Source organism: Squalius cephalus (assembly GCF_949319135.1).
Source record: "Squalius cephalus genome assembly, chromosome: 18".
Lineage (NCBI taxonomy): Eukaryota > Metazoa > Chordata > Actinopteri > Cypriniformes > Leuciscidae > Squalius > Squalius cephalus.
The window spans coordinates 16,534,322-16,554,980 of record NC_137139.1 but is presented as its reverse complement, the minus strand read 5'-3'; the positions used below and the strand labels follow the sequence as shown (position 1 = coordinate 16,554,980).

The 20,659-nt window shown below is 37.5% G+C and overlaps 2 protein-coding genes across 3 annotated transcripts in view; one reads left to right on the top strand and one right to left on the bottom strand.

The window, feature by feature from the left end:
* Nucleotides 1-1,160: 1,160 nt before the first annotated feature.
* On the top strand, nucleotides 1,161-10,684 carry tm9sf4 (transmembrane 9 superfamily protein member 4). Of its 2 annotated transcripts, none has more exons than XM_079848907.1 (18): nucleotides 1,161-1,249; nucleotides 2,710-2,817; nucleotides 3,125-3,224; nucleotides 3,367-3,535; nucleotides 4,379-4,523; nucleotides 4,779-4,902; nucleotides 6,065-6,183; nucleotides 6,274-6,385; nucleotides 6,469-6,539; nucleotides 6,642-6,774; nucleotides 7,802-7,883; nucleotides 7,972-8,047; nucleotides 8,157-8,240; nucleotides 8,849-9,024; nucleotides 9,117-9,180; nucleotides 9,314-9,433; nucleotides 9,926-10,015; nucleotides 10,362-10,684. In XM_079848907.1, exons 1-18 carry the CDS (start codon nucleotides 1,217-1,219, stop codon nucleotides 10,509-10,511), a joined length of 1,956 nt encoding a protein of 651 aa, XP_079705033.1. In that variant the 5' UTR covers nucleotides 1,161-1,216; the 3' UTR covers nucleotides 10,512-10,684. The 2 variants fall into 2 exon arrangements, with proteins under 2 accessions (XP_079705033.1, XP_079705032.1); XM_079848906.1 differs by lacking the exon at nucleotides 1,161-1,249 and adding an exon at nucleotides 1,280-1,357.
* Nucleotides 10,685-17,181: 6,497 nt separating this feature from the next.
* plagl2 (pleiomorphic adenoma gene-like 2) overlaps nucleotides 17,182-20,659 on the bottom strand; it is a 41,257-nt gene continuing 37,779 nt past the window's right edge. The window contains exon 4 of the mRNA XM_079848908.1: nucleotides 17,182-19,965. Coding sequence (XP_079705034.1) covers nucleotides 18,516-19,965 — 1,450 coding nt within the window. The 3' untranslated portion in view covers nucleotides 17,182-18,515. The remainder of the gene's footprint in view (nucleotides 19,966-20,659) is intronic.

The following is a 20,659-nucleotide window of genomic DNA, read 5'->3' as shown; positions in this document are numbered from 1 at the left end:
AAACGTTTTAGAAAAACATCTATGTCTAAGGTAGTTATGAATATCTCTTTAGTTTTGATTTAAAAAGTACAGTTTGAACTTGTATTAAAGGTTTTTGTGTATTGTGATTGTATGCATTTGTAAATTATGCTTGGTTTTTGGAGATTTTTAGGTTTCTTTGGTACTTTTACAAGCCTGAAGCTATTCTATTTAATGTTTGATATGTGTCTTGCTTTCACATCTTCGGTTTTGTTGATATTTGTTTGAACTTTTGTGCAATAATAGTAAAGGAAATGTGACATTCTTTTATTTCATCATGTTTTCCTGCAAGCGCATTGAGGCACCTCATTTGTGGCTTCATTAACATTAATCTCATTTGTGAAAAAAAAAGAAAAAAAAAATGCTGATTATGCAGATTTTCAATACACTTTTCCCTGATGTAAAGTCTTCTGCAGAGTTCCCTATATAAAAAAAAAAGCACAATAATCCTGTTGCTATTTTTGTATACGTTGTTACAATTAGTCCACAAAACAAATAAATGTATTTAATTTTGAGTCGGGCACAGAGGGAAAATCTCATTTACTCCCATAATAGCTCTACAAAATTGTTCAATTATTTTATTGTTGCATTTATTAAAGTTTACAAGACCATGGAAAATGACATTAAGACATAACTATTCATTTAAGAGTTTTCCACACATCAGCACATTACTTAAGTTTAATGAGCGTATTTATATGCTATGCCTATGTTGCTGACTCACAAAAACCTACATTTTGCAAATATTCTAAGCATAATTATCTCCACACAAGGTCTATTGTAACTGGGGGGAGAACTTTCTATGATGCATAATTAATAATTATCAGAATTTGAAATCATATGGCAGAAAATTGGTGTGTCTATGATCCATTCATCGCTTGATTATTGTAGTACTAATGATAATGAATTAAAGACCATTAAAGAAAAGAAAAAGTGACCCAGACAGCAGCATAGTGTCTGCCCAGTGCCCAGATCCGGGCCACATCTGGTACGCAGTGTAGTAAGCCTGTATATAAAACAATAAGGACATAAATGGGTAATTAGGAATTACATTATAAATGCCTCGTAATAGGAATTGCATTTTAAAAGCCTGAAACCTTTGAAAATGTTGCCTCCCTGTTGTGTCAATATCCTTGTAAGCTTTGAGAGTGAAATGACAGCAGCATGATGACGCATTGACATCCTTCCTGTGACGTCCGCAATGACACGTGTATTCAAGATGGCGGCGGCGATGGTGAGTACCTATGCTAAAGTCTCTTCTGTTGCTCTAATTCACAAAAAGGTCAATTCCACACGGATAGAGATGAATTGCTTTAAAACATGTTGTTTCATGTTGCTTCTTGTGAGTGTGCCTTATGATATGATTTGCAATTTTCGCGCAGTGGATGCCGATTGAAAAGCAGCCGGCTAGCCTAAACACTTAGCAGGCAGCTAATTATCGAGTGTTTGCGAAGAGTGAGAGTTAATGTCCTCATCTAATCTAACACCTAAGCCATATGAAGCAGACAGCTCTCTTTGCTCGAACATACGCGACTGTGTTTCATGGTAAACAGCATCACATGATGGGGTCTGTCAGTCAGGCTAATGCGTTTGCGCTGCTTTAGCATTCACTGCCTCTCGCAATCAAAGCAAATGTGATGATGATGATAAAGTGATTAATTCACAGTTGTTATCTAACGTTAAATTATCTCCAGAATGTATTAATGTTTTGCTCTTGCCGGATGACACTGTTTGTGATTGTGTTCTTTGACACTTGTGGACAGTTAAAAAGAGTTTCGGCTTAACAAGAAGATTTTGGACACTATTAATTTAATATTGTAAGAAATATTGGGTCGTCATCGTAAAATAACCCCGATATTGTGATCAGGACGCAAAAATGATGGCATATTATACCCCTTATTACACGACAACTTACAAATTAAGTAAATAAATGGTCACGTTATTGATTTTGAGTGTAAATTGTATTCTTTTGTGATAATAAAATGTGTGATTTTGCTTAAAGTCGTAATGTGAACGATTCTTTTTGACCTGGTCATGTTTAATCAGAGTGTCATAACTAGACTTTCCAGTGAAACCGGCAGACTACTCTCTGGTGATGAATGCAGGACTTCTCCAATCATTTAGTCTGCTTAAACCCCGCCTCTTTCTTACGATCACATCTCAAACTCTGATCTACAACTAATGCATAGATGCTTTGTTAGTTCCCACACAAAGTTTTTTCTTTTTTGAAAATGTTTCACTGAGAAGCACGTAACAATACGGAAGAAAACATCTGTTTTTACATGTTTCATTGCAGTTTTTAATGCATTTATGTCAAACTCCACTACGCGTCCACTCCACATAGCTCACATTATCTGTTGAAACAATGTTCGGCCAATTAAATCTGAGGACTTTAACTGTGTATTAGATAACAACCTCAAATTGCTTATTTGGATAAAGGTGGAGCTGTTTATTCAGTTGTATTAATATTGTTTAGAGGTTATTTCAGATTCACCTTGTTTAACTGTTGAGGTGGTTTACGGATCATTCATTATCTCATTGAACAACAGAGCTCAACCGACCCTAGTAACGTTTCCATGTGGATGTATATTTCTGTGTAAACAAGTTGACTGTCAGTGTGCTGTTTTTGCACTGCAACAAGGTTACAGATATTTGTATAACATTTGACTTTGTGTGTCTTTTTTGTGTTTGTAGGAGATGTGGACACTGTTACTGGTGTCCACGCTGCCTTTAGTAACACCCTTTTATGTACCTGGGGTTGCGCCCATGAATTTCCACCAGAACAGCCCTGTTGAAATAAAGGTGAGGCCTCTTTTTTTTTTTTCTATTTGAGTTGCAAAAAAAGGGGGTTACTTTTTTACTCAGACATAATTACTCCTGTTCATTGCTGTTTTTCTTTTTTTACTCTATGACCCTAGACATTGCCATTTACTATTGTATTGACCACCTGTTTTCCTCAGACATGTCTGGCCAGCTCTTATCAATCTAGATCCATGCATCTGTGTTTGACACAATCATTATCCTTCATTCCACAGATTCCTTCTCCAAAGGTTTCTAGATTTGTGCTTTGGTGTTTCTAACATATAGGTTACCTATTTTTAATTACCAGGCTGTGAAATTGACAAGCTCCAGAACCCAGCTGCCCTATGAGTACTATTCACTTCCTTTCTGTAAGCCTGGTGACATCGTCTACAAGGCAGAGAACCTCGGTAAGTTGACGTTTCACTGCAGTCACGAGTCTGACGTTTTTAAGTATAGCTAGGTGACCGAAAACTAACGCTTGCAGTTAGAAGGTTGACTTTTTACAGTGACATGCTTCTCATTTTGATGATGATGATGATATGTGACCAGGTGAGGTGTTGCGAGGGGACCGTATCGTAAACACGCTCTACACGGTTCTCATGAATCTGGACAAGAAATGTGAGGTGTTGTGTAAAAAGCCAGATGATCCCATCAAACTCACCGTGGAGGAGAGCAAGCTGCTAGCCGAGCGCATCCAAGAAGAGTACTATATCCACCTGTGAGTCCTTCCTCTACTGACGCCATTCCGCATTTATGAAAGCACAACATTTTTCTTAGTCTTTTGCAATGCATCAGTTTACACAATTTTTTTCTGCTCGTGTTTCATGAAAGAGGCCCAATACAAAGTGCTGATTTCTGTGGTTTCCTGAAAAGCTTTTTTTTATTATTTCAAATGCACAGCGCAAATTGTCTAAAATTTATTTTAGACCAGTGTGATTTGCATGAACAATGTAATTTACAAAAAAATATTATATACACTACCATTCAAAAGTTAATACTTTTATTTGGCATTAAATTAATTGAAAATTACAGTAAATACTTTTACATTGTTACAAATATTTCTATATCAAAAGAATACTGAAAAAAAACGTGTCAAGGTTTCCAAAGAAATATTAATCAGAACAACTGTTTTCAACATTGATAATAATAAGAAATGTTTCTTGAGCAGCAGTTCAACATATTACCATATTTTAATGATTTCTGAAGGATCATGTGACACTGAAGACTGGAGTAATGATGCTGAAAATTCAGCTTTGATCACATGAATAAATTACATTTTACAAATTGCTATTTTAAATTGTAATCATATTTCTCAATATTACTGTATTTTTGATCAAATAAATGCAGCCTTGGTGAGCATAAAATACTCCTTTCAAAAACATAAAAAAAAGCTTATAGACACTAAACTTTTGAATATAAATTGATATAAATGTATTTATGCTATAATTTGTATAATATACATTTATTTATGCTGTATATTCTAATGTATGCATATTTCACCTATCCTGTAAAGTTAAAGCTGTCAGTAGTAGTTTGATTAATAGGTCATGCATATGAACAGCATTGCAGATAACCTCCCTGTGGCCACACGGCTGGAGCTTTATCCCAACAAAGAGGAGGGAACGGAAGAAGAACAGAAGAAGGACACATTGAAGGATATTCAGTTCGAGCATGGCTACAGGCTCGGCTTTTCTGAAAATAACAAGGTAAACCTGAAGAGCATCTTTTCCCATTAGCTCAATTTTATGCCAGTTTAAATATGTAGACAGTAAGCAATTAGTTTTGTTACCTCAACCACTTATCATCTTTTATTTATTGACATTGATTTCAATAACAGAAAATTGTGTCTATCAACTTAATATAGATACAAATGGTACAAAAAACAATCTTGTCATATTTAATGTCATTATTTGTTCTTTTTCATGATTGGTTGACACATGCTGTTTGGTTCCCTTCTGTAGTTCTATTTGCACAACCATCTATCATTCATCCTGTACTACCACAAAGAAAAGGTGGAGGAGGATGTCGAACACAATTACAGAGTTGTACGTTTCGAGGTGATGCCAAAGAGCGTCAAATTAGAAGGTAAGTCACTAGTAATCAGTGAAACTTAAAATTGAACAAATCAAAAAATCTGGATAGATGGGTAAAAGCAACAGAAAAAAGCTTTTCGGTAACACTTTACATTAAGGTTTTCTTTGTTAACATTAACATAAACTAACAATGATCAATACTTCTACAGCATTTATTGATCTTAATGTTAATTTCAGCATTTACTAATACATTGTTAAATTCAAATGTTGTATTTGTTAACAGTTAATGCACTGTGAACTAACATGAACAAACAATGAACAGTTGTATTTTTTATTAACTAATGTTAACAAAGATGAATAATTACTGTAACAAATATATAGCTCATTGTATGTTAACAAATGAGACCTTATTGTAAAGTGCTACCAGCTTTTCTTCAGAATAACTTTTAGATTTCTGTTTTATTTTAATTTTAATTATATTTCAATTATGATTACACAGTTCTTCCTTGAAGTTGTCACTACAATATATATATATATATACATATACATTACAGTATATATAAATACACACGTTTTTTTTACTACTTTTTGTTTCTATTTTTACACTACCATTCAAAAGTTTGTGGTCAGAACTTTTATTCAGCAAGTGCACAAATAAATTGATCAAAAGTGAAAGTAAAGTAATTTGTAATGTTATATAAGATTTCTATTTCAAATAAACGCTGTTCTTTTGAATGTGCTAAATCCTGAAAAAAAGGATCTAGGTTTTCTTAATAATATTAGGCAGCTCAATTGTTTGCAACATTGATAATAATAAGAAAGGTTTCTTGAGCAGCAAATCAGCTTATTTCTGAAGGATCATGTGACACTGGAGTAATGATTCGGAGGAATCGCAGGAATAAATTACATTTTAGAATATATTAAAATAGAAAAGAGGTATTTTAAATTGTAATAATATTTCTCAATGTTACTGTTTTTCCTCTATTTTTTAACAAATAAATGCAGCATTGGTGAGCAGAAGAAACTTTAGAAGTTTTTAGATATTTATATTTATTTAAATGAATTTAATTTCAAATAATATTTATTCATTTAATTTATTATGTATAGTATGTTGAAAATATTGTACTGTATACATCTAAAAACACTATCACCATTGCATACATTTTTTTCATTGTTTACTACCATTAAATGAATTCTTCTCTCACATGTTCTAGATATAAAAGCAGATGAGCGAGGTACATGCACATTACCTGAAACGGTTGCCCCCGTGCCTCAGGAGATAGACCCATCCAAAGAGAACAGCATTCTCTTCACTTACTCTGTGCGCTGGGAGGTGAGACGCGTCGCCTCCTCCATCAAGACATCTCCCTGTGCTTTACATGTTTTTGTTTGGTTTCATAAGTAGCTGCTCTCTTCATTGTAGGAGAGTGAAGTGAAATGGGCGTCTCGCTGGGACACGTACCTCACCATGAGTGACGTGCAGATCCACTGGTTCTCCATCGTCAACTCTGTAGTCGTGGTGTTCTTTCTGTCAGGTGTGACTGATTTTCATCTTTAAGCTGTTTATTTCGAAGCACTTTTCGATTGCAATGGCATCTAAGTAAGTGTTTGCCTGCAGGCATCCTGAGTATGATCATCATCAGGACGCTGAGGAAGGACATTGCCAACTACAACAGAGAAGATGACATTGTAAGATGCTACTTTCTGATTGGTTGCTTGCACTCTGATATTCATCTCTTATATAATGTTACCTCAGTGCTTTCTCTTTCTCTCTTTTTTTGTTGTTAATAGGAGGACACAATGGAGGAATCTGGTTGGAAGAACGTCCATGGTGATGTGTTCCGCCCACCTCAGTATCCCATGATACTTAGCTCCCTGTTGGGATCTGGCATCCAGCTCTTCTGCATGATTCTCATTGTTATCTGTGAGTATTATGCTTTTTCATTTTGTTTTAGCTAATTGCTAATGACTAGGCCATATGGAATCTGCATCCACTCTATTGTTGTTAAACGCACTGCTAGTCAACTTAGAAATACCAGTCATTTACTTTTTTTTCTTACACAATGTTTTGCTTTATATTTTTACAAAGGCTACGTTTAAATGACTGTCATGTTAATGTTACATTTTAAAATGAATTGGGGTTAGACTTAATTAGGGTAAGATTATTTGAATAGCCAGTTGCAAAATTTCAGTTTTAATGTTAATAAAATTAGTCATTGCACACATCCCTACTTTCAAGCACTTTTGTGTTTGTTTGAGCACTCTCTGAGCGTCAAGGGTTTCTATTTACTGCGTGTTTTTACAAGCAGTCACACTAGCCTATCAGAGGTGCTAGTCAGGAAGTTGGTCAGAAGGTTTTGTTTTGTTCGGCATGTACCGCGCACTCGCAAATCCTTTCATTATGACCAACAAAGAGTAAATACGATGTAAATTGTAGTTTTTCAGATTTTTCAAAGAATTCAATAAACTTGCCCTTTGGATTATAAAGGGAGGCTCTTGTTTTCTGTTTAATACCCATTCATAATCTGAATACAAGTTAAGTTTTTCATGCTGCTAAGTACACTGCGAATTTTCTGGATTGACAACCATATTTAACTGCATGATTGAATAAACTGATGATTAACCGCGAAAACCAACGGACAGAACAACATTTTTTTAAACTACTTAAGTACTTGTTCTAAACTACTTAAGTACTTGTTCTAAACTACTTAAGTACTACTTAAATATGTTCAGAGAACCACAAAATTTTACTGGTGTTGGTACCGACTACTGAAATTTTGGTACCGTCACAATCCTAGACCATACAACTTCAGAAGACTGCAGGTTTCCACAGAATTCGAATCCCTTTGATAAAGTGCTATCATGTATCCCTTTCTTGTTGAATGTTCATTCCTTAAACGTTTGTTACGTGACTTCTAAGTACAATGAAACTGTGCATGTGTGTGTTGTAGTTGTGGCTATGCTGGGGATGTTGTCTCCATCCAGCCGAGGAGCTCTCATGACAACAGCCTGCTTCCTCTTCATGTTCATGGGGTAAATGCACAATAAAAACTACTTGTCAGATTTAGCAATTTCGTACGCGGCTCTATTCAAACTGTCGGCGTAATGTCTTGTCCTGCAGTTTGTTCGGAGGATACTTCGCAGGAAGACTCTACCGCACTCTTAAAGGCCACAGATGGAAGAAAGGGGCTTTCTGCGTGAGTACAAACTCTTGAAACATTTGTTGCATTAAAATAATTGAGCTTGGAGATTACACCTGCTGGAAGAATAAGAAATAAAAGACATTGTGCATGTGTGTCCTTCTAGACGGCAACTCTGTACCCAGCTGCCGTCTTTAGCATCTGTTTTGTTTTGAACTGTTTCATCTGGGGAGAGCACTCTTCTGGCGCTGTAAGTATCTTCATTCTAATATGCGGATTTGCTGTGCAAGAAACATTTATCAATGCTGAAAACAGTTGTGCTGCTCGATATTTTTGTGAATGCCACGATACATTTTTTTCCCTCAGGATCCTTAAATGAGTAGAATTGTTCAAAAGAACAGCTTATTTAGAATAGAAATCTTTTGTGACAATGTAAAGTCTTAACTGTCACTTTCAATCAATATAATGCATCTTTGTTGAATAAAAGTATTAATTTCTTTAAAAAAATTATCTTGACCCCCAAACTGTTAAACTGTAGTATACGTTAGATTGATGCTATTGATGATGGATTCACTCAGTAAAGGAATCATTAGACTGATTTATTGGGATAGTTCTCCCAAAAATGAAAATCACTTACTCACCATTAAGTTGTTCCAAACCTGTACGAGTGTCTTTCTTCTGTTGAACACAAAAGAAGATATTTTAAAGATTGCTGGTAACCAGACATTTGACGGTATCCATTGACTTCCATTGTATTTTTTCTAACTTTGGAAGTCGATGGCTGCCCTCAACCATTTCCTCTTATTCAGCTTGAATGTTCTTGTAAACTGACTGCCATCTTGTTTTCACATATTTCAGGTGCCTTTCACTACAATGCTGGCTCTGTTGTGTATGTGGTTTGGTATTTCTATGCCTCTCGTGTACCTGGGCTACTATTTCGGTTTCCGGAAACAACCGTATGACAATCCAGTTCGTACCAATCAGATCCCCCGTCAGGTCCCTGAGCAGCGCTGGTACATGAACAAGTTTGTCGGGTAATTGGCGCTCTTTGTATCGTCTTTGTTAGTCTGTGAATAGTTGATTAGCTGTGCATGCTTAATGGGATTGTATTGCTCTCTCCCTTTAGCATCCTGATGGCGGGAATCCTCCCGTTCGGCGCCATGTTTATCGAGCTTTTCTTCATCTTTAGTGTAAGTTGAATCAAACCTACACCATTTAAAAGTGCATACATCCAGTACAACATATTAAATGTACTTCTGTATTGATGTTTTTCAGCGAATCTATGAATATCAGCTCATTGTGGTGTGTTATACTCTCTTATAGGCTATCTGGGAAAACCAGTTTTATTACCTGTTTGGCTTCCTGTTCCTTGTCTTCATAATTCTTGTTGTTTCCTGCTCTCAAATCAGCATCGTGATGGTGTACTTCCAGCTTTGTGCTGAGGTGGGTGTATGATCCTAGAACAAAAGGGAACTGAGCCGTTTAGTACTTCTAGCAGTAAATATTTGCCTATTGTTATGTAGTTATACATTAAACAAAACACCACAGGTGTAATACAGTTCAGATGTGATTCTTACATTACCACAAATCCACACTAAGAACTTCTCTAGTGAACATTTTGGCCACCTTGTGTGTCAAAGTGCTGCTCTGTGCCATTTATTTGCTGTTCCTGTTGTACCGGTTGAGGTCTATAATCTTTGACACACTGTCCACACAAATGCACTCACCCCAGAAGATAAATAGGCAAATATTAAGAGCTATGATAACAAAAGCAAAGGTCACTTAATTTGAATGGCCACCATGCATGCTAAATCATCTCTAAACAAAAATAGCAATGGTATCCACACTTAGTCCAGCAGAACTTGAACAGAGCTCACTCACTGTCAGTAGACATGAATAAATACCTGTCAATCATTGTGGTTCCTCCCCCTACAGGACTATCGATGGTGGTGGAGGACGTTTCTCGTGTCCGGAGGTTCTGCCTTTTACGTCCTAGTCTATGCTGTTTTCTATTTTGTCAATAAGGTAACTATCTTTACAACAGTGGTTTACAGTAGACCTCTTTTATTAACTGTTGTCTTTCTTATCTAGCACCTTAAGAATTTTTAATGGCAGAGGGAATCCACAACATTATTTTAAGCTTAAAGTGGTATTAACTGTAGAATAGATTCAATCCCACTGTACACAGTATTTAGACTGAGTCTGCTCTGTTTTCTTATCACACAATCGTACACACACACACACGAACATTGAGGATTTTATGGAAGGTGTGTCTAGAGATGTCTGTCTGTTTTAGTTTCCAATTGCACACTTATTTCATTGTTTTGTTGTACTCAGCATTTATTTGGTTGTCTCTTTCTTCCTCCCTCAGCTGGACATTGTGGAGTTCATTCCCTCTCTGCTGTATTTTGGCTACACAACCCTGATGGTTTTGTCTTTCTGGCTGCTAACGGGAACGATTGGTTTCTACGCCGCATACGTGTTCATACGGAAAATTTACGCCGCAGTCAAAATCGACTGAAATATTTCTTTCAGTTTTTTTTTTATCGTGTTTTTTTTTTTCTTCTGTTTTGTGAAGCAAGCACTGACGTGTGTGATTTGCTGGCGTGAGGCGCAGCAGTGCCCCCCTATGGATTGGAGGAATGAACAGCGATGTGTTTTGTACACCGTTTTCAAAACCTTTCTGTCCTGCTCTCTGCCTCAGCAAAGATGTAGAGAAACAACATGAACAGTTCCATTTTTAATGTCTGTATATCCTTTTGCACACACAACATGGGCCAAAGTGTGTCGATTGACTTTCTCTTTATGTTTGGGTGGGGATGTTGGATTTTTGAAGACATTGAGGGTTAATTGCATATTATATCATTTTACAAATTAACTTTGTGTCCTTTTAATATAACGTTTAATTTCAACTTGTTCCCATGTCTTTGATTCAGAACTGAGTTCTTGAATGCTTGCTGTCTTGAGGTGTGTGTGTGTGTGTGTTTGTGTGAATGTGTGGTCACTTTGTGGTCATTGTGTTGGCATGGATTGGAATTATGGGATGTAAAGACATGATGATGCAAGGACATTAAAAAAAAGAAGTAGATTTCCTTGATTCCTTGTGCTTGCTGGTCATTAGACCTAAAATACTCTGATAACGATGCAGTATCATTTTATTTCTGTTCATTTGTTCCTTGCCATTGAAAAAAAGGTCTGCTTTTATGGTCACACATTAATTAGATATTTCATTTTAACAGGTCCATTTCAAAATCTACAATTTATAAGCATATTCCCACTTCACAACATAGAATAAGTCATTTTTTGACATGGCATTTTTCTTTTAAACCTATTTTTCTCATGCCTTGATGGTGGTATTTCACCTATGGACTATTGCTGTAGCCACAAACGGATGTATCTTGGTGGATTTACCCCAAAATGCAAGGGTATCGACACAAATGTGTGCAATTTGCATCCATGGTGCTTTTTTTAGATTTATTTAAATGGTTATATAATTTTAGGTCCCCCAAATTCTGACCTAAAGTGAAGCAGCTGCAAGATTCAGTAGTTTAAAACACCATAGCAAAATAGACCGGTCTTTATTTCCTTGGCTTCATTTGTCATCTTCAAACATCATCATCATCATCATACGGTCATTTGGTCAGTTTTTGGTTTGGTGGATTCTGAATTCACAGGTGACTTTATGAATAAATGCAAGGACCACAGAATATATTTTCTACAGAAGTACTTTATTCTTCCTGTTGCGTGGGGTCGATGGGTCTGTGTACGTTAATGGTGTAAATACGGTGCTTTATATTGTTGCATTTGTTTTTTTTTTGTGGAGCTTTTTTGTCCCCATTATGTCTTTGTTTTAGGCAGAAGCATGTTAATTTTTCTTTCCCTTTCTCTAAGAATGTCCATTTATAATGTATAAAACAATAAAAGTGCCAATATGTTGACATTTGAAATACCTTCCAGGTTTTGTTGACCAAGGATGTTACATATGAGCGTTTTCTCCAATTCGGTGTGTTTTTCTCAGAAGAATAGGAAGTCCGAGTCCTTAGCTGTTCTTGGAATGCAAGACAAGACTGTAAAACCTCAAATTCCTCCAGATTTAAGTCATTTTCACATGAGAAATTATGTATTGTTGGTGGGAATTTTGGGCCTAAAACAACTCTTTGAGATGTAAAAGTATAGGTTTGAGATATGCTTTATAATTAAGCCTGGCTATAGCTCAGTTTTTTATTACTTGGAATTGAGCCGTTCTTGTCTTTTCATTTGTGCGCTGTGGTGTGGTTTCCTGCTCTGGCTGGATGGTATGCGAATGGCAGTTTTCAGCCATAACCAGCCCGTTTCTTCTCGCACCCTCTCCCACCGCTGCAGACAGGAAATCAAACGCTTAAAAAAAGGACACCAGAAATATGAAACCGTGGGTTTGTCTTTTAATCATTTTAACATAACACATTAAAAGTCAAATGGTACAATGTACTGTACAATAAGTAAATAGGTTTGTTGTAATGTCATCTCTTTGGATCAACCAATATACAAATCTGTCAACTTTACAATGCAGCAACTGACCACAGGTGAGCTGTGTAACAAAAAAAGCGCACTGTTTATCTCTGTTATGCATTTATTTTGTACAATTCGTCCTGTCAATCATCATCTCCATGTTATATAAAATAGTGTAAGGATGAATATTCCATTTTTTTAGTTTTCACCTTTTTTTTTTGTTTCCAGAAGTCATGGTAATAAGCAAGTACTAAAAATAAAACGACTATATTGCTAAACAAGTTACATAAAAAGCTTGGAATGCAAGACTTACATTAAGCTAAAATATATCAAACTACAAGTGGATTTTGTCCTCTGCGGACGTACCCATTTTCTCACTAAAAGCCGGAAGAGCATTGCATTGAATCATTTTTCCTTTTCTTAAAAGTCAGATTTTGTTTTGTTTTGCCCTAGCTTGGTTACCTCATAATTTCCCTTAATATTTTTGTTATAGGAACCGACTAGTATTTTGGGAATAAAGGACAAGTGCATTGCTACAAAAGAGGAAAATCTGACTAATTCTATTGCAGAATATTGCTGGTAAAACTACAATCGGATGCTGAGCTATCCAGGCAGTTATTATATAAAACTTCATTAGACCAAAAGTGCTTTTTTTAGGGGGGGGCAGAGAGCTGGAGGAAATTTCCCACCAGTCAAACCTGCCAGTTTGTTATTATTAATGTTGATTGAAAACACCTCAGTCATAAATGGAGCTGGAAAAGGTTTTTCGTTGGTTTGTGGCGATGATGATTTTGTCAGACACTGAGAATTATTCTAAGCATGTTACTCTAACAAAATGTATTTTAACATTAAATGACTTCCTCAAATGTGTGACAAGACAACATGGGGAAAATGGCCAATGTGGTTAATATTAGTGAAAATCTATCTAAAATACTGTTACTCTTGGAGAAAGGAGAAAGACAACAATTACATAAAGATGACTAAACTCTACACATCAAACTAATGGCACATACAAGATCAAATACAAAATTAAAAACATACAAACATACAAGGCTGAAAAATACTCTTTTTAAAGGTTTAAAAGTGCTAGAATTCAGATCAGCTCACAGAAAACCCGAGGAGGACAAACTCAAAAATTGCCAAAAGACTCATTTTATCCTGTTAACCATACTCCTATTTCTTAAAAATAAATTTAACAGCTTCAATTTTTATAAATGTACTGTATCTGTACACATTCCTAATGTTCAATTCAATTCCTTTTAAAGGAATTTTTTAATTCCTTTTAACTTTTTAATTACATTTATAGATTGTAAAATTGTGTCCAAAAGTCCATCAATGCCTATAAATACAGCAGAGCGTAGGGACAATTATTTTAAGAAATCATTCTTACGATATAAAAACGTCCTCAATTACTCGTTTATGTCAGTTGTGCAAAAACAAGTTTCTTCTCCTCAGGTTTTTGGTATGAAAAACAAATAAATGAGGTGATGCGTTGTGCTGTTTTGAGGTCCTGTTTCAACAAACAGAAAATAATATAATGACAAAACGACTAGGCAATATCCCAATCAAATGTCCCATGCTTTGAATGTCAAAGACCAGGCTGGTGACTTCTTTGTGTCTCTTTTCAGACCCTTTTCATAAAATGTTCATTCGAATCAAAGCAGCTGAAAAAAACGGAGAAAACGGACAAACAGTTCACGTGTACTACTGTGCATGTTTTCGGCTAAACGATCATTTGCAGTTTAAAATGTTTCCAGAGCAGCATAATATTGTTTTGTCTTAGTTTCGCCTTTTACCTTTCTGTGGTCTTTCCTGCTTGTGAGATATTCACATTCACTACAAACACAGATGTGGACACAGAACAGATTTACCCAAAGGGATGAGGTGAATAGAGAGAGAGAGAGAGAGATACATCTGTTTGTATCAGGCACTGCTTTCACTGCTGGTACGTTGATCATCTGTTTCTTTACACACATGGCCATTGGTAATGAATGATTATTTGGTAAGAACTTGTGCAGTCCACTTGCTGGAAAATGGCAACTTAGAAGAGATTACATGACAAAACCCCTCTGAAGTCCTGTTTTTGTAATATTCAAATGAACCTACAGCAACTGGAATTGTGGTTTCAGACATTTCAGTGTGATGGTGCAAATTATTACGGAGGTTAAAAACTGTACAACCAAACACACCAATAGACAGCATCAGTCGGGTCTGATCGAATACTGAGAATAAAAAACGCAAACTGAAACCTGGATCACATTATGGGCCTCTAGTACATGCTCTAAAGCAGGGGTTCCCAAACTTTTCCATTCCAGGACCCACCTAGACAAGAATAATCTATCTCAAGACCCACCAAAATATAAAATAATTTTAAAGCATGAATGTGGGGTGGGAGGCGTTAGTTCTCTTTGGAGCAGTTTTTTTCTTGTTATAGTATGAATGACAAGTTTAATTGCAATACAAACTTTTGGCACATTATCAAAAATTGAGAGCCTAACAGCCTAATGGCTGTTGAAATAATGTGAAGAATACTGAGTAGTTTTTGTCTGCTGCCTCAACTGATTTACCAGACACGGCAGAACAAATTTAAAGAAATGAAAAAAGATTAAGTAAGCTTAATCATAACCAAAGGTTTGATATGACAAAAATCAGAATATAAAAAATATAATAGACTAATAATTTTATTTGACAGTAGACCCATGACCTAGAATTTCAATAGTAATATTTATGCTGCGAGTGTTGTTAAACTCATTGCGTTGTTCAGCGCAGAAAACACTTTAGTGCTCGTGTGTGTACATGTGAAATACTTTTTATATATAGGCTATATTTTTTGCGTTGTAGCAAAATGCATGCAAGGGAACGCAAACAACGCACTCTTACGACGACCATATCTCTGAAAGACAACAGTGCTGTGTTGAACAGACGACAGAGAAATCAGTGCGATTTGTTTCATGAAGCACGCGCTTGCGAAATGTTAATTGTGTTAACAATTTCAGCGTCTCAGAGCGGCGCGGTTCATTAAGCGGTTATGTGCGCATTATTAACAAGAAGAAACTCGTTTACTCCAATCACTGCTCTGCATTCTGCATGAGATCGCATTACACCGGATAATTCAAATGTCACGAAAGGCTGATTCAGGTCTCCGCTGCGTTTCCCAAAAGCATCGGGAGCTAAGCTGATCGTAGAGATAAGTGGCAACGGTTTTACGATCTACTAAAGGCATACGACGCTTTTGGGAAACGCAGCGCCTTTCGTGACATTTGAATTCTCCTGTGTAATGCGATCTCACAGCGATTTCTATTTAACGTTGGTATCGTGCAAAATGTTTGTGTGTGTGTGTCATTCATGAAACGTAAATTTAGCTGCAGCCAATAGTGACTGCGCGACCCACCTCTTCCCAATCTGCGACCCACAAATGGGTCGCGACCCACAGTTTGAAAACCCCTGCTCTAAAGAATAAAGACTAGTCCATTCTACTGGATTATGCCGCTATTAGTCTATTATATGCAGGTAAAATCCCACCTTATTCATCTCCTTTGACTCACATGGAAAAACAAGGAACAGGAAAAGCTATAGGGAAACGCTAATACTTCATCCATTTTGTTCAATATGATGCAAGATACATAATTATGTAAACCTGCTAGACATTTTTTTTTTTAAATCCATCAGCAATTTTTAATACAACTATCTAAATTACAAAATATACTGAAAAAGAAGCAATTATAATATATTTTTTCAGATGTGGTACTTCGTACACTGCAAAAAAATATTCTTGTTTTTGTTTTGTCTTTTTTTTTCCATTCACATATACCAGGGTTATCATAATGTATGTCTCTCTCTAAAATAAAAACCTGCCTAAAATACTTTAATTTTTAAAATATATATATGATCGGGAGGTCAGGATCTGGGAGTGAGATACTGTTGCGCCACGGAGACTTAAAATTAGTGCTGGAAGGAGGAAAACCATTTTTCGATTTTAGAGATTTTAGAGTATTGGTGGTTGTTTGAACTTTGTGTCTGTATGTGTCTAATGTGTCTCTTTTCAGGAAGCGTGGAGGTTGAATGGGGAAAGGGAGGGGATTTCAGTGGGTCACATTGGCAACCCAAAGAGGTCAAGTGCCTTCTGCTGTAAACAAAGTGCTTCTTTTGAGAAAAAAATTGTAAACCTGTAAGAATTTAACGTAAAAATTATTTTGCTTTAGTTCTGTCAGTGGTCACATTGTACCAAGTGAACAAATTGTGCAGTTTTTACCCTCTTTGCCTTTCTATTTTCAGTCCCTATGTTCTCTCACATAAAAACGACTTACCGACCATTCCAACATTTGTATTAACACACATTAAAAAAAGCTGGAAGAACACATTTTTTAGATGATATTTTCATCTAATCACTTACACAGTATTATTTTTTAAAACTGCTTTTGAAATTTAGATGTGATGATAATTACTTGATTGAGTCTTGTTGAATCTTAAATTTGCGGAATAAAAAAAAAAATTGGAATAACCAACTTCACTCCTTCATTCCTTCACTAATTCTTCCACTCCTGGCCAAGAAGACAGTTTAAGTTTAAGGGCAAGCAACTATTACCTGACTTTGAGTCAGGTCTCACATTTGGAAAAGAAAACAAAATTTATATTTCACTTCAAACTAGTCTTTCAGAGTCTCAAAGACAGATTAACTTTTCTACATTAATCTTTTCCTTTTTCTACTAATATTATTACTTTATAAAGTATGCAGTACCATGCCTTAAGGCCTACTGATGCTGCTGTCTAACTACGAAATTGTAGGACAGGGGATGGTGGGAGAGGTTCAAAAGGGTATTTAAAAAATCATAGCTAAAATCCAGACAGCCTAAATAAAAGCTCCATGATATTTTATATGTTTGTTTTCCTCCAGGCTCATTAAAAAGCTGTTGTGCGCTTTTATTAAAGGGTTAGTTCACCCAAAAATGAAAATTCTGTCAGTAATTACTCACCCTCATGTTGTTCCAACCCCGTAAGACTTTCGTTCATCTTTGGAACACAAATTAAGATATTTTTCGATGAAATCTGAGAGCTGGCTCACTCCTTCATAGGCTGCTAGGTAATCGATATCTGCCATCCCAAAAAAGTTAGTAAAGACATCGTTAATATATCTCAATGCGCATGTGAACGCCATCAGCGTTTATCACAGGTTTGCGTTTAAAGTCTATGTAGAGAAATTGGTGTCGTCTTAGCGGCCCCTAATTTAATAACAAATGATCGTTGCGACGGAAGCGAATCAATCAAAACTATCTTTAGCTGGAAAATAACTTTATTAAAGAACCGCTATAAAGTCAAAACAATCTGTTACCCTAAATTATATGTTTATCTCTGTAAAGCTGCTTTGAAACAATCTACATTGTTAAAAGCGCTATATAAATGAGGATGACTTGACTTGACTAAAATAGTCCAAGTGACTACAGTGGCTCAACCTCAAGTTTATCAAACGACGAGAATACTTTTGGTGCGCAAAAAAAACTATTAATTTTCTTCTGTGTGGGCCTCTGAGTGAGTTGACGTAGTGTAACAGCGCAGCGCTTCTGGGTTGTGCGTCAGAACGTAGGCTCACTTTGGCCGACGCTGGTCATGTGTGTGATGCTGGCCAATAGTGAGCCTACGTTCTGAGTCGTTATTTTTGTGTTTTTTTTGCGCACAATAAGTATTCTCGTCACTTGATAAACTTAAGGTTGAGCCACTGTAGTCACTTGGACTATTTTAACTATGCTTTTATTAACTTTTCTGGGATGGCAGATATAAATTACCTCGCAGCCTATGAAGGAGTGAGCCAGCTCTCAGATTTCATCAAAAATATCTTAATTTGTGTTCTGAAGATGAACAAAAGTCTTACGGGGTTGGAACAACATGAGGGTGAGTAATTACTGACAGAATTTTCATTTTTGGGTGAACTAACCCTTCAAGGCTTCTATGTGTTCAAGTGTTCTATTTCCATACCCCAATGGGGAGCACTAATTCTCCTCTGCCCTGAGCCCCTGTGACTGGCCAGGCAGGTGTGGGGACCTCATTGAAAGGCCTGGTGAAAACGAGGCAGAGTGGTCGTACTGAGGCTAGAGCTGAACACTGGTGGGAGTGGGTGCAGAGGCCCAAGACCGAGCCCCCCACCGGAGCCTGGTTGCTCCTGAGGTTGAGGTTGCAAAGAGGTAAGAGGCACTGCACCTGTGGCCGAGGCAGAGTGTGGTTCGACAGCATGCGAAGATGCTGACGACGAGGAGGAAGAAGAAGAAACTGTGGAGGTGGTGGAGTAACCCATTACCAGCCCTCCTGAACTCATGGGGGTGCTATAGGGTGGCAGATTTAGTGGAATAAAGCCCAGCAGATGAGAAAAGTCCATGTTAGCAGCACACAAAGACTCAGCAATGACAGCGGGGCTCTTGGACATGAGGGGGTCCCCGCAAAGGTCATCCGACAATCCCACCGGAGGTTCCAAACCCTCCTTATTGGGCGAAGCTGAGGGTGGCGGAGGAACTGGGAGTCCACTCTGAAGATCCATCAGGAAACTCTCCATCTCCACCTTCAGGGGCTTCTCCAGCAAGTATGAGGTAGATCCGAGCTGGTACTTGGGCGGTGGCTGAGGGTGCTGCTGTTGCTGGTTCTGCAGGGAAGGCTGCTGCTGATGTGAAGATGGGGAGTGGTGGTGATGGTGAGGATGGTGATGGTGATGATGATGTGGGTGATGGTGATGCAATGATGACGGAGGTTCCATGTGGCAGCCCATACCCATGGCAGTGGATAAAGTCCCTGGAACCAATGAGTGATGGTGGCCCACACCTGGATTGGACATGGCCTGGAGATGATGAGGGTTGTACATGCCCATGGGAAAAGGGGTGGCACCGTGGAAAGGCTTTGCCATCATCGAGTCCTTGGTAGGTCCCATGCTACACATCATAGGGCTTATTTCTTCTTTCACAGCACAAGGTGGAGAACCAGACCCAAGTAAACCCAACATATCCGGAGGTTCCGTCTTGATCTTCAGCAGCTCCTGCGAGTGACTCTTCTTGACGTGTCGCGTCAGATGGTCCTTCCGCCCAAAACGTTGGGCACAGTACTGGCACAGGAAGTCTTTGCGTCCCGTGTGTACAACCATGTGTCGGCGAACATCCTTTCGTGTGTAAAATCGACGATCACAGTGGTCACAGGGGTGTTTCTTCTCCTTGGCACCACCCGAAGACTTGCCTGAGTGGCTCTTGAGGTGCTCCAAGAGTGCAGGTGTGCTCTCGTAGCTTTGCAAGCACACCTTACAGGTAAGATCACCAGCTGTGGCTGAGTGCATAGCCATGTGGCGCTTGTAGCCCAGCTTTGTGTTATAGTGTTTACCACACTCCTCGCACTTAAAGGCCTCTTTGTTGGGATCGTGAGTCTGCAGGTGGTTTTTCAGGTGATCTTTGCGGTGAAACATCTTTTCACAAAATGAGCACTGGTGAGTCTTCTGTGGGGAGTGTGTGGCCATATGCCTACAAAAGAAGACAAAAACAGACTTTAGCTAAAGACTGATGAACAAAGGCAAATTGAAAATTTCTGTTAAACTAACTCAAATGTTGTATTTAACATGTTCATGAGTTCATGTCAGACTGCAGGGGACCCTCTAAAGCAGGAGTGTCTACGTCTCCTGGAGGCCCACCTTCCAGACTAGTTTAGCTCCAAACTCATCCAACACATCTGCCTGGAAGTTCTAGTAATACTAAAGACCTTAGCTTGTTCAGGTGTGTTTAATTATGGTTGGAGCTAAACTCTGAAAGAAGTTGGTCCTCTAGTAGCTGGGTTGGACACCCCTGCTCTTAAGTATAAACTACTATACCAAAGGTGTCCAATCCTGCTCTTGGATTGTCCTGCAGAGTTTAGCTGCGGTACACAGGGAAGGAGATTAAAAGCAGTTTTTTTTAATGGATGTCAATGGAGGAGAGGCTTTATTACGCTGAATAAACTTGCTTTTGTGGGAAAACAGATTATCATTTAATGAATTGACAGAGGATCAGCTAATCTTGTTTGCCATTAAACATTTGTTTTGGATTGATCCATTTTTAGAGTTTACACAGAAAAAAATGCTGTTTTATAAGAGAAGTCAAAGACAATTTTGCGACGGCACTTTTCATTCATTTCTATGGTTCCGCAAACAATGATTGACTGTTGTACAAATCTGACAGGAAT